At 43.8% G+C, this 14,638-nt stretch overlaps 1 protein-coding gene across 6 annotated transcripts in view; it reads left to right on the top strand.

Moving 5' to 3' along the window:
* The first annotated feature begins 1,629 nt into the window (after window positions 1-1,629).
* Window positions 1,630-14,638, top strand: part of pfkfb4b (6-phosphofructo-2-kinase/fructose-2,6-biphosphatase 4b) — a 40,590-nt gene continuing 27,581 nt past the window's right edge. For 2 of the 6 annotated variants that reach the window (XR_009654602.1, XM_060920274.1), the window contains exon 1: window positions 6,364-6,578. Coding sequence is in view for 4 of the 6 variants with exons in the window: in XM_060920274.1 (XP_060776257.1) it covers window positions 6,449-6,578 (130 nt within the window). In the remaining 2 variants the exon portion in view is untranslated. Of the gene's footprint in view, window positions 1,742-6,359; window positions 6,579-13,401; window positions 13,501-14,638 lie in introns of those variants that run through there. The other 4 variants (XM_060920276.1, XM_060920277.1, XM_060920273.1 and 1 more) reach the window with 4 other exon arrangements.

Raw genomic sequence — 14,638 nt, 5'->3', positions numbered from 1 at the left:
TTTCTCTTAGGGGAGGTGTGGTTTACGATTGTCAATGGCCATTTATTGGACGTTGTGAATGTCTATCATTTGGCGTATACGTAGCCCATGGCCAATCATGGCAGTTGTACCCGGTGACGTAGTTAGAGCGACGAAGAAGACAAAGAGGTGAAGAAGAGAAGGAAAGAGAAAGAGAAGGCAAAACAAAAATAGGAAAACAATGGCACCGAACGATTACTGCCGTTTGTGCAAGACAAAGCTTGATCGAAAGTTTGGTTCGTATCGCTCGCCGCCATGTTAAAGGAACAGTCCACCGTACTTCCATAATGAAATATGCTCTTATCTGAATTGAGACGAGCTGCTCCGTACCTGTCCGAGCTTTGTGCGACCTCCCAGTCAGTCAGACGCGCTGTCACTCCTGTTAGCAATGTAGCTAGGCTCAGTATGGCCAATGGTATTTTTGGGGGCTGTAGTTAGATGCGACCAAACTCTTCCGCGTTTTTCCTGTTTACACAGGTTTATATGACCAGTGATATGAAACAAGTTCAGTTACACAAATTGAAATGTAGTGATTTTCTATGCTATGGAAAGTCCGCACTATAATGACAGGCGTACTAACACCTTCTGCGCGCTTCGGCAGCGCATTGATATCTGAGCTCCGTATCAATGCGCTGCCGAAGCGCGCAGAAGGTGTTAGTACGCCTGTCATTATAGTGCGCACTTTCCATAGCATAGAAAATCGCTACGTTTCAATTTGTGTAACTGAACTTGTTTCATATCACTGGTCATATAAACCTGTGTAAACAGGAAAAACGCGGAAGAGTTTGGTCGCATCTAACTACAGCCCCCAAAAATACCATTGGCCATACTGAGCCTAGCTACATTGCTAACAGGAGTGACAGCGCGTCTGACTGCGTCTGACTGACTGGGAGGTCGCACAAAGCTCGGACAGGTACGGAGCAGCTCGTCTCAATTCAGATAAGAGCATATTTCATTATGGAAGTACGGTGGACTGTTCCTTTAAATGTGATCCGTAAACAGTCCCAAATAAACTACAAGCTTCCGTTTGTCGAGTAGTACGCGTCACCGTCTTTCCACCCCTCCCCACTCTCTGATTGGCTCCCTAACTCAGGCGAGCCTTTAGACCATAGTTTCCATGCTGTCTTTTCAGATCGGAACGATTGTGCAAAGCAGCATGGGATTTCCCAGGCTACCTACAGGCCACAGTGTCGAACAAAGTGTTTGCAACAACTTTACTTGTCTGTGACAACTGTATAAGTTTATGTTTAGGAGATATCATGCAAATTTAAGATGTTTACTTACACAGGTACACAAACCTCCTGTTTCTAAACTACTGTAAATGTTTAAGAAATTAACAAGGTAATAATCCATGAATATACCGTATTTTATAATACTCTGAAGGAATATTTGGCTTTGAATACAGCACTTGGGATTAAGCTGGTATGGGAGAAGGAATTATCAATATCTCTGAGTGAGGATAATTGGGATGATGTCTGGAAACATGATAAATCCAGTACCAGATTTTACAGAGGACGTACTGGTTTCTCACCCAGCTGCAGACATGCTTTCAACGATGCCCTTTCATCACAATGCAAGACGGGGACTCTCACCCATTATCTTTGGTCCTGTTATAAGTTGGAAATGTACTGGGCTAAGAGAACAGGCAGCTGGTAACATTTTGGGACAGTGGGACAACACGGTGCGGAAAAATGGCCTGTACCACCGGCACGATGAGCAGTGAGTAAGTAAACTTTTATATCCATTTTAAGTCAGTGTGTAAGGAATATTTCTTTGTTCTTTTTAATCACTTCTAGCACACACACGTATGTTACTGACAATAAAAATGTTCAAAAGTTACAGTAGTCCTATATTATAAATCTGGAAATTAAAAATGTAGGCTTGGGGTCGCAGAAAATCATAATGTCCAATTTTTATTTGCATAAAAGTTTGTGAACCCTTGCACTGCAGCAAGAAAAACATACAAAAGTGCATTATTTTTCTGATCAGTAGCAGGGAGGTATACTTAAAGCGCACGTGATCTTTAATAAAGATGAATAAGAGCACACGCGGCTCCAGCTGCTGCGACGCTGCGGAACAGGACCCGCGGCTGCAGATAACGGAGACAATATTAATATTCCAGCCTGAACGCGGGGCTCGCGCCTGAGGTTTTTCTCTGAAAAGCACGAGCCCTCCGGTTCCTGCACGGTGTGCACCGGGTGCTGTCCACGCCTCGTCGTGCACTCTGTCCGATCTGTGATTGGCCGAGCTCACCGACGAGCAGTACTCTGATTGGACGGAGCCGCGTCAACATTCGCCGCCCACGCGCTCGGCATGTGAACGTGTTGTTTTCCCTCAGCCGAGCTCGGGCTGATCTATCCGGTGATTTACGGTAAAGTTAAAACGCCCTGGTGTGTCTTTTTTAATCAAATCATGTTTTTCTCGTCGGTCAGATTATAAACAAACTAGAAGAGAACCAACTTCATCAACTAAAATTGCAATGATCTAATTGATATCTGAGTGAATCCAGTGAATGTCACATCAGATTTTTAAAAATGTTTGACATCATGGAGAAATTTTTATTTTTCTCAAAGTAATATCCTCTTTTTATTACAGTAACAGTGGTGGAAGTCGCAGTCCATCATTATTAAAGTTATATTTATTTTTCAGTTCGTATATTTATTATCCTCTTTGGTCATTAAATCAATAATTCAAAAATAAAAAAGAAACTTCAAGAAATAGAAACTATAGCTCTAATAAATAACTAGAATATTGGTGCAATGTCACTATGATTATGCCTGCTCTTTTTGGTACTCAAGTTTGACCAAGAAAACAAAACTACAGATTTCCCAGAATAAATTGGTTCATTTTACTCTAAATTTACAGCCAAGAACATCATTATTTACTGAACACTTCAAAATCTTAGGATGGCTCCCTATCCGGTATAGAGTAATTAAAACTAAATCATCTGTACCGAGTGCTTGATGGGATTTCTCCCAAGTACCTTTCTGACCAATTCCTTTCCATCTCAAGAAGACATTCTCATAATACTCATTCTAGTCAACATTCATTTGTCATTCTTCATTTTGGTGCTTATGGTAAGTTTTCATTTTGTATCACTGGTGCTCAGTTAGGGTGGCACGGTGGTGTAGTGGTTAGTGCTGTCGCCTCACAGCAAGAAGGTCCTGGGTTCGAACCCTGGGTCTGGCGAGGGCCTTTCTGTGTGGAGTTTGCATGTTCTCCCCGTGTCCGCGTGGGTTTCCTCCGGGTGCTCCGGTTTCCCCCACAGTCCAAAGACATGCAGGTTAGGTTAACTGGTGACTCTAAATTGAGCGTAGGTGTGAATGTGAGTGTGAATGGTTGTCTGTGTCTATGTGTCAGCCCTGTGATGACCTGGCGACTTGTCCAGGGTGAACCCCGCCTTTCGCCCGTAGTCAGCTGGGATAGGCTCCAGCTTGCCTGCGACCCTGTAGAAGGATAAAGCGGCTAGAGATAATGAGATGAGATGAGATAATGGTGCTCAGTTATGGAACAGTCTTTCTTCTGCTTTAGTCAATTCTAGTTAATCGTTGTTAAATTTTAAGAAAAATGTTAAGTCTTATGTTATGACTTCAATTGAGAATAATGATTTATTTTTTAGTAATTTTTGTATAATTTTTATTAGTATTAGGTTTATTTCTCTCTTTTGTCATCTTTATGGGGACCACAATGGAAATAAGTTTATAACTTTTGTGTTATCCCAGCAATATCTACAGTATTATGTACTTTTTTGTACTTATGTTTATTTTGGATCTTTTTTTTTGTATACCTTTATCATCATTTTTATGTACTATATTATTGCCAAATAAATCAAATCAAATATTGTTATTGTATAAATGAGTAAAATTTTAATGTTCATAAATCAGTAACATTATAATAAGGCACATTAATAAATCTCATCTCATTATCTGTAGCCGCTTTATCCTGTTCTACAGGGTCGCAGGCAAGCTGGATCCTATCCCAGCTGACTATGGGCGAAAGGCGGGGTTCACCCTGGACAAGTCGCCAGGTCATCACAGGGCTGACACATAGACACAGACAACCATTCACACTCACATTCACACCTACGCTCAATTTAGAGTCACCAGTTAACCTAACCTGCATGTCTTTGGACTGTGGGGGAAACCGGAGCACCCGGAGGAAACCCACGCGGACACGGGGAGAACATGCAAACTCCACACAGAAAGGCCCTCGCCGGCCACGGGGCTCGAACCCGGACCTTCTTGCTGTGAGGCGACAGCGCTAACCACTACACCACCGTGCCGCCCATGAATAAATCATATATTAATATACTGTATATACTGATTTCATAGTGAGGAATTAATGCATGCACTAATCTTTAGCACATCAGGTAATAATGAAGAGAAGCTTTTACATTAACAGTAAACCAGTCACATATGAATAGACACAGTATTAACATCTTCACACATCCTGTTCATTAATATTTACAGTATTATTAATCACACTACACAGTTCATATATACATCCAGAGCCGGCCCGTGGCATAGGCAATATAGGCAAATGCTAAGGGCGCTGCGTCCATCCAGGGGCGCAGAAACGGGGTGAGAAAAATTATGACTTCCACTATTCTGAAAACGAGTCAGCATTATAATGTCTTAGCCTAATTTAATTGTACAGCAAAGCATGTAGTCAGGGTGCAATTTGTCAAAAAAAAGCAGGGTGGGATGGGGTGGTGGTGGTGGTTGTTAATCATGAAACAATAAGCGCTCAACAGTGGTTCGCCCTGTCTATAGTGTGTCTTCGGGTGTGCAAGTGCGCATCCGCGGCTATTCTCTGTTTTGGCCATGTAATCATAGCCGGCGATTGCTACAGGCGACCTAGGCAATTGCCTAGAGCGCAAAGTGTGCCCAGGGGCGCCAAGGGCGACTAAAACTCCACCAAAAAGGAGGGATGGAGTTATTGAATGGAGATGTTACCAAGTGCATCAGTGGTGTACAGTGTTTTCAACCACTGTGCTGCCGAACTCTAGTACCGCGGAACACTAGTGTGCTGTGAGAGATCACCAAGTGTACCGTGGAAAATTATAGAATGACTGTATATTGTAAATATTGGCAACAGCGTTTTAGTTTCAGTCAACATTTTCTATTGGTGATGTGCCTTGAGATTTTTTCATTGAAAAAAGTGTGCCCTGGCTCAAAAAGGTTGAAAAACAAGTGTAGCCTACGCAGTAGAGGTCGGTGATTTCCTTATGCCTACTAAAAATGCACAATGATAGGTTATAAGGGGGGCGGGGGGGAGCGGTGTTCATCGGGGAATGAGAATGGCTATCCACTGCAAAAAGTAGCCCAGACTACAAGTGCTTAAATGAAGAAATCCAAACTCTCGGGGGCGCAGGGGTGCAAATGAAGGCTACAGGAAGAAACAAATGGAGCCAAGTATACAGGTAAGTCTGATCTAATCTCTCGTATCAACCATTATAGTGGCAAATTAATATTTTAGATGCCTGAATCAATGTCTGCCTAGCTAACTAGATGCAAACAGCAATAGACTTCAATAACAAAGAACCCATAATAGCACTTTTGTTTGAAAATACAGCCCATTGATGTCCTAACAGGGTGCTTAAGTTTGCACAATTTAGAATTGTAGAATTTTTTATTCATTTAATTTGTTAATTCTTCAGAGACGACTTAACTTTTAATAGCAAAAAAGAAACTAAAAATAATTTCTTGTTTATTGTCCATGCACTACACTTTGAACAGGGTGCGGAAGAGTTTTTGCCCATTATATGGAGATATGTATTGAATTTGTGTGGTCATTTTACTTTGTGACACTTTATGTGAATAATGATAACAATAATGAAAAAGATAAAAATGACTTCTTGTTTATTGTCCATGCACCGTACATTGTTTAATAGTAATAGAATAGAGTGATTATTTATTTAGATGTTATTAGAGGGGTTTTTTCTTGGGGGGGGGGCTGCCGAAACTCAATCTCGCCTAGGGCAGCCAAAGACCTAGAGCCGGCCCTGCATACATCCACTCTATTTTCTTCTGGTTTTTTAATCACACATTGTGTTTTAGTTTTGCTGTACCCTGTTAACTCTTATCCTAATGTTCTTATGGCCTGGTATTTATATCCAGAGTAAACTGAACTGTGACATGAAGATAAATCTAAATCTGACGTGCTGAGGGTTAGTGCACGTTATTAGTTCATCATGGAAACAACAGTACATCATAAATAAATAAATAAAGGGCTACAAGTAAACCAGTACTGAGGAGGTTTGTGAATTTTATTTTACACTTAAAGAGGTTCCTGTCTGTAAGGCGTGCTGTGTGTGTTTTCCGGGTATTACGGTAGAGTCCCTGTGCTGCTCCTCAGCTCTGCAGTTCAGACTCAGTGTCGGCTCTCCTGCTCGCAGTCGGGGCGCGCGCGGCATGTCAACTCCACCGGTATGAGTTCCACTCAAGCTGTGACGTTAACTCCGGTAGCTCTGCCCCGGGAGCTCGCGCAGAACCCGCTGCACAAGATCTGGATGCCGTGCAAGAACGGACTTCCGGACATGCATATTTCTCAGAGAAGAGGTGGGTAGAAACGCGTGTCCGCGGCCCTGAAATCTGTGAGAACTTATTGATTTTATAGAAATTCCAGTGCGCGAGTTTTTGCACGTGAGGTTCCGGAAACAGCACTTTATCACTGGGAAGAGTGTGAAGCGGCGCGCGCTCCCGCTCACAGGAGGCCCAGGATGTGACGCAATGGACTGCAGCGCCGTTTCAGTGGTGCCGGCTGTTCTCAGGGGAAACTCACTCACTCACTCACTCACTCACGCATGCTCAGAGAGCTGCTGCTGATTGGACAGTGGAACAGTGGTGATCAGTGATTGGTCGGTGTAAATAGTGGCGATTGTCAATGAACATTTTGATAAGTATTTTTGATGACCTTTTATTTCATGACGAAATTGTAACGACAGCATAAATGCAAAAAAGATTGACAATGAAAATTGCGGTGAAGTCTCTGTTCATTTTACCCTGATGAGTAAAGACAAGATGAAATCTCTGGTTCTGTTCAGGAAAACAACCAGCTTAGATTTCAAAGGAATTTTTACAGCCAGGAGAAATCTCCTTCAGCAAGATCCATTACAGTACGCTACCGTCCCTGTTACATGTTCCTGATCGTGGGTGGGAAGCGGAGATCCAGTAAAATTAGACTGAAATTAGGATTGAGTACCACTGACTAAATCTTGACTAAAACAAAGACTAAAGAGTGACCTAAATTATAACTAGTAGTAGGCAGCCGTCAATCCCAGAGGACCATGGGAGCGCGCCCTAGGAACACTTTCGGTTGTGACTGTAGAGTCCAGTGCGGGAATGGCAGTCTCTTCCATACTTTGCACTGCAGAACTATGTGGCAGCACTGACAGGTGTAGGATGAGATTTGCGGGCAGCTCTTTTCTCATCAGCTGTCTGCATGAGGTTCTCTTCAAAAACTGACAAACCTTTTGTCGCCGCCAATTTCCAGGCACATCTGTCTGCTGCAAGTGTCTGCCAGGAGTTCGTGTCAATGCTGAGAGTTTTGAGGTCACGCTTGCAAGTGTCCTTATAGCGAAGCTGAGGACGGCTGACTGGTCGGTGACCAGATGCCAGCTCTCCATAGAGGAGGTCCGTAGGGATATGTCCCTCTGACATGCGGGAGACGTGTCCTAGCCAGCGCATGCGTCTCTGCTTCAGTAAGGTAAACATGGAGGTGATAGTGCTCCAGACGGCCAACATGTTGTTGGGGACCTTGTCTCTCCAAGTGATTCCTAGGATACGCCTCAGGCAGCACATGTGGAACGAATTGAGTCTTTGCTCCTGCCTCGATCTCAGGGTCCAAGATTCACTGCCATAGAGCAGAGTGTTCAGTACACAGGGCCCTGTACACTTGGATCTTGGTGTGCTCCGTGAGCTTGTTGTTGGTCCAGACTTTCTTGGACAGCCTGGCAAAGGTTGATGCAGCCTTTCCAATGCGTCTGTCGATCTTCAAGGACAGATTGTTGGAGATCAAAGAGCCCAGGTAAACCAAGTAATTGACTTTCCAGCTCCTGGTCAGCAATTGTGATGGAGGGAGGCTGATCAACACCTTGTCCCATCACTTGAGTCTTCTTTAAGCTAATGGTGACCCTAATCCTATTCATCCACTCGATCTGCAATGCCATCGGCCTGTCGGGGTGCAATCTCTGCATTCTCAGCCACTGTTTCTGTACTCCTTTCGTGAGATATCGCTCGTCCGTCTACCTGAAGAAAGTTGGGTATTGCGCCAGCAGCCCACCTTCGCCCCTTCTCCTGTCAGTAAAAACAGTTCCGCCGGGCTAAGTAATTAAGCTGCACAAGAAGGCCAGGAGCTGGACTGGGTTGTCAGAGGCTGTTTGAGACGCTCGCCATTGGGGGCATTTTATAGGTAGTGGGAGCTTATCCCCAATACCACCCCTGGCTATGACAACCTTGAAACCTGAATTATAACTACAATGTTTATTAAGCAACCAAGACTAAAAGTAAACTTAAAACATGCTAAAATTTAATACAAACTGGTTTGACACACTGGTGGTATTTAAAGCCAGCCACAGCATGGCAATGGTTTGCTTCCTACCTGAAGGTAGGGTCACATCAGTTGACGTGGAGGGGCTCCACACAAACTCTACACTGGTGTCCCACAAGGCTCAGTACCTGGTCCTCTTCTGCTCTCCCTCTACACTCGATGTCTTGGTGAGGTCGTATCCTCATATGGGTTCTCAAAAAACTGCTGTACAGATGACCCTCAACTCATCCTCTCCTTCCCTACCTCAGACTCTCTTATTTATGCTTTTCTCAGCATGTCTGTCAGACATCACGTCATGGCTATCAGCTGAAACTTGATTCCAGCAAAACTGAACTGCTGTTCATTGCAGGTGATTCAACTCCATGTCAGGATCTTGTGGTCTCCCTGGAAAACTCTCTGATCTCACAACAATAATGGTTTTTCATACCACACACAGAAAATACAAAAGGAAAAAAAGAAAGAACTTTACATATGTTAAGTTTAATGCCACCTAGAAAATGACTACAGAGCTGATCTAGCTGGGTGGCATGGCCATGCAATACAGGGGTGGTCCTGGGGGCGGGCCGACATCGCGGGGGGGGCACGAGTGCGGGCGCGAAAAAAAAAAACGGCCCCCCCCCAAAAAAAAAAACCCTGAAAAAAAAAACAAGACGGGCGTGTGTGTGTGTGTGTGTGTGTGAACATTTTGGATGGGGAAGCCCAATAGACCCTTTTCACTGACATCACCGGAAACCGGAAGTAAACAAACCCTGCGCCATATTGGAAGACCAACAAACTCGTGATTAGGGGGAAATAACAGCAGCGCGCGGAATTTAAACCCACGAGGCACTTGATTCATCATAAACCTACAATGGTAAACTTTTGTGCTGTGTTAGGGTGTTCCAACAAAGCTGATGGGAAAGGTGAAAAGAAGTCATTCTACAGAATACCAGCTGTGATTGAGACACAAGCAAACCAAGGAGCTTTCTGCCAGGAGACAGAGAATAAGTGCATTACTGAGTGTCTGTGAGCAAAGGAGAGCCTGAACGTTGCAACCTCCCTATTGGCTGTTTATTGGTTGTTTGTAAAAATGTATCAATTGTTGCCCTTCCCACGGGAATCATCGCGGGCTCGAGAGACGAGACCTGACGAGTTAGTTCGTTGGTAGCAGAACAAAATGTCTGGACACAAATTGGGTTTTCAGAAAAGGAAAGAAAATAAACGGAGGGTCGAAAATACAAAAAAAGGAGGCAGAAAATGCAAAACGAGTTTTAAGGTAGGACAAATGGTTACTTTTCTGAGGCAGCCCACCGTGGCTGCAGGGTTTCAGTTGTGTCATTGAATGGTTACTTTTTTGAGGCAGCCCACCGTGGCTGCCTGCAGGCTTATTTATTATAGCCCATTTAGTTAAAATAGTTGATATAAAATGTTTATAGTTATGTGATGGTTGTCCTGATTTAGACTTTTTTTTGGGGGGGTTGCGCGATGTTGCACTCGGGTCCAGATTAGGGCAGAACCGGCCCTGGCTACATTTCAGGTGTAGTTTGTTTTATGAATGTATGTACTTGCATAGATGTGTACTTGGTCTTCCAATATGGCGCTTAACAAAATCTCGCGGGGCGGTGACATCATGCGGTAGCCCTCGATACCAAAGTTCCGCAGGTGACGTCATCAGTGTGTGTGTGTGTGCGCCTAACTTGTCGTAGCCCCATAATATGTACAATCCCGCCAGCGGAACGTTGTACTAGTCATTAAAAAGACTTTACTACCATAGTACTACACTACTATGACATTACACAGAGTCTTAAGTAATACATTACGACTTGATCATTGCCATTCTGGTAACAGCAAATTTATAACGGGCCGTGTCCGCAACGTACAACACACGACGAGAAATGTTTAAACGACCATGTAAAGCTGTTAACATTCTGTTGGCTAATACAGAGCCCAACGCGGGGGGGTGGCGCGAGCGAGAAAAAAAAAAAAAAAAAAAAAAAAACACGGTCCCAAAAAAATAGGTCCCCCAAAAAAATCCCCCCGAAAAAAAAAAAAAAAGACGGGCGGGGGGGCGCCAGCAAGGGGTTTCGCCCGGGGAGTAAATCACTCTAGGATCGCCACTGATGCAATATATAAATCACAAGTGGTCACAGAGCAGGAGGCACAGATATAAAGTTAAGACACACATCTTTGGTCACTGCATATAACTTTGAGGTAACCAGAATAATAAGTTCAATTTATATAGCACCCTTCACAAACCCAAGGACACTTGCACATGAGTTACACCCAAAAAATAAAACCACACACACACAACACCACTAGTGTCAGGACAAACAGACGAGGACCCAAGAGCGCAGGTTAAATGTTGAGTTTATTGATAGCAGGGGGAAGGGAATTGGGAGGATGTGTGTGTGAAATTCAGTGGCAGGAGGACTGAGAAGCAGGGATGGCTGGTGGGAGCGTGGTGGTGACGTCTGAGGTCTCCCCTCCAACTACTAACCAGGCCTGGCCCTCCTTAGCTTCTGAGATCAGACAGGATCAGGCGTAGTCGGAGTAGTTTGGCTGTAAGCTGACAGCACTTGGTATTCAGGTGGTCTCCCAGCGAGCAGTCTTTCAGCAGGCAGACAGGACAGCACGACAGACAGGAGTTTGGGAACAGGCTGAAACACAGAATCACAGGTCAGGTAGCGAGAATGGGGACAGAAATACAGGGTCAGGTTACCAGGGCTGAAGAGTTGACGAGTCAATGCCTTGAAGACGATCTGACACTGAAGCTTGGGAGGACTGCAGTTTAAATACACACAGAGAACACAGCAGGTGATAGGAAACAGCCAATGACAGCCACTGAAAGTCAATGAGAGTCAATGATGGTAAATTGACAGCAGGTGAGCCTGATTAGAGAAAGAGCATGCGGGCGTGGCAGGTAATGGAGTGGAGAGGAGTGGAATGTTACCTGATGAGAGGAAAGCCACAGGTAGGACCATGACAACTAGGAAGAGTAGTGTGAGGTAAAGAGGAAAGTTTTCAGGCTAGCTTTGAAGGAAGAGAGAGTGGAACAGTCATGAAGTGATTGTGGTAGTGAATTCCAGAGTTTAGGAGCAGCAACACTGAATGATCTGTCACCCACAGATGCCAGTTTAAAACGTGGAACAGTCAGAAGTCTAGAGCCAGAAGATCTGAGGGAGCAGGAGGGACAGTACAAATGAATTAGCTCACACAGATAGGAAGGGGTGAAACCATGAAGACCTTTAGAAGTTAGTAGCAGGATTTTGTATTTAATCTGACATAACTGGCAGCCAATGCAGTTACTGTAGAACAGGAGTGATGTGAGCAATGCAGTTGGTGAGTGTGAGGTCTCTAGCTGCGGAGTTTTGGATGTACTGCAGGCGGTTGAGCAATGTGGCAGGGAGACCATAAAAGAGAGAGAATTGCAGTAGTCAAGACAAGAAAAGATAAATGCATTGACCAACATTTTGGCATCAGTTTCAGAGAGAAGAGGGCAGAGACGTGCAATATTGTGGAGGTGAAAGAATGCATTCTTGGTGAGGAGTTTAAGATGGGGTTCAAACATAAGGGTGGAATCAAAGAGAACTCCAAGGATTTTTATAACTTGGGAAGGACTTATAGACACGCCATCAACATCAGTAGTGAAACTGGAGAAGTTCAAAACCTTTGTTTTGGTAATAGAACCGTTTTGCTAGCATTAAGTTTAAGGCAGTTCTTATGCAACCATTGCTTGGGGTCAGTGATGCAAGTCCTTAGCAGCTGAACAAAGGCTATGGCAGGGGTAATAGTGATGTAGATTTGAATGTCATCAGCATAGCAATGAAAGTTAAGGCCATGGTTGCGAATAATCTGACCTATAGGAGAAACATAAAAAGAAGGGGACCAAGGACAGAACCCTGAGGCACACCTTGAGTCAAGTCAAGTTTATTTGTGTAGTGCTTTTAACAATAAACATTGTCGCAAAGCAGCTTTACAGAATTTGAATGACTTAAAACATGAGCTAATTTTATCCCTAATCTATCCCCAATCTTGAGCTACGGTAGCAGTGGATGATTTATGAACACCAACAGAGATGAACTATGACATGACTGAAACCAGGCTAGAGCTGTGACATTAATACCAAAATAGTCTAGAAACAAGTATCTCATTATGTCCAGTGTCAAAGTCTTAATTTCCAGGTGTATATTGTGAACTTGGTTTTACTTTCTGTACTTTTATATGTATTTTGTGTTTGTGATGTATGAGTATAATGTCTGCATGTTTTGTGATGTATTGTTTGTTTTATTGTTGTTTGGTTTATGATACCTGCCTTAGGACAATGGATGAAATTTAGCAACTATGCTAACTCCGGCATATTTATATTGATGTTTTTTACTGATGTACTGATTAATGTGCAATGTCCTAATCAAATAAATGGAATGAAATGAAAGGCAGTTGTGAGGTCCAAGAGTACAGGGACATTGAGATGACCAGCATCGGTTGAGAGCAGGAGGTCGTTAACAACCCTTAAGAGAGCAGATTCAGTGCTATGCAGATTGTGACAGCCTGACTGAAAGGGTTCATAAAGATCATTACAGGCAAGGAAAGTATGAAGCTGAGAGGCTACAACTCTCTCCATTACTTTAGCTAGGAAAGGGAGATTAGAGATGGGTCTGTAATTGGACAGTGAAAGAGGATCTAGACCAGGTTTCTTTAGTATTGGTGTAACTGAAGCAATTTTGAGGGAGGTGGGAACAGTGCCTAAAGCAAAAACACTAAGCATATGAGCAATATAAGGGGAGATAGCAGATACACAGGATATAAGAAGTGCAGGGTCCAGCAGACATGAAGAGGAGGACTTGGTAATGATTTCTGATACTTTAGAAGAATCAACAGGGGTGAAAGCAGAGAGACAGCAGTCAACTTTGAGGAGCTACTTGCGAGACAGAAGAATGAATTTCAGAAGTGTTGGTAAATACTGTCAATTTTATCTTTGAAGAAATCCAAAAAAGCCTGACACTGAGTAGGGGAGCTGGGAGTGGTTGAGGAAGGGGGCTAAAGAAGTTTATGTTAAACAGAGTTTTGGGTCTATAGTTGCCACTCTTAATGATGGCATAGTAGGAGGATCAGGCAGCGTTAAGAGTATCCTTGTGTTATGGCATGGGCTCGTTCACACACCGCAACATAAGAAGAGAGGGACACAACACAAGGGTTTAAAGTTCAAACAAAAATATGTTTATTAACCAATACAAAATAGAACAACTCAAGTGTCTAGGGTATGAATGTAGTGATGGCCGTGCCTGAGTGGATGGGTATTTGTGTCAGTATATGGTAAATGTTGAGGCAAAGAAAAAGAGGGGGGAGAAAAAGAGCAAAAAGCCAGAAAACAGGAGGACAACAAAGAGTGCCCACACAAAGAATAAAAGTGCCTACCAGAGAGGGAGAGAGACCCCACCTTATAGGCCGTACCACCTACACAGGTGTACCTAATGATCTAGCCTAATCAGTCAGGCCCAGACCTACCCGTGCACTGGCAGACTGGTGCCTGAAGGGGGCCCAAGGGGTCGGCACATTGTACTTTACGATGTGTTCAGAGAAGCGCGAAAGATGAATAGTAAGGCCAGTTTTCTTATAAAGGCGCTCTAGCCGCCTTCCCTTGGCCTTCATGGCCCTGAGCTCAGAGATGAACCAAGGAGAGGCACGATTCGCAGAGACCTGTCTAGTTTTAAGGAGAGCGAAAGTGTGTTAGATATAGTATTGTTGTAAATAGAAACCATGTCATCAGGGGAGGAAACCTCAGCAAATTTACAAAAAGAAGAAGAGAGGCAGAGAAAGAATGCATATCAATAGAAGAAAGCTGACAGACACAGTAGAACGCAAAGGAAGTTTAGGAGAGGGTGGAGGGAGCATGGTGCAGTGCAGGGTGTGATAAGTGTTTTGAGGTAAATGGGTGTTGGTCCAGTTTTGGCTCTGTAGGCAAGCATCAGTGCTTTAAATCTGCTGTAGCAGGAAGCCGGTGAAGGGAGCACAGCAATAGAGATCTTGCAGTCACGTGACCGGAAAGTACACAACCGCCATCGTGTCGGTCAAAAACACCGCTGAATACTGC

The sequence above is a fragment of the Neoarius graeffei genome, chromosome 4, assembly GCF_027579695.1.
Source record: "Neoarius graeffei isolate fNeoGra1 chromosome 4, fNeoGra1.pri, whole genome shotgun sequence".
NCBI lineage: Eukaryota > Metazoa > Chordata > Actinopteri > Siluriformes > Ariidae > Neoarius > Neoarius graeffei.
The sequence above is the reverse complement of the archived record's forward strand: the minus strand, read 5'-3'. Positions and strand labels throughout refer to the sequence as shown.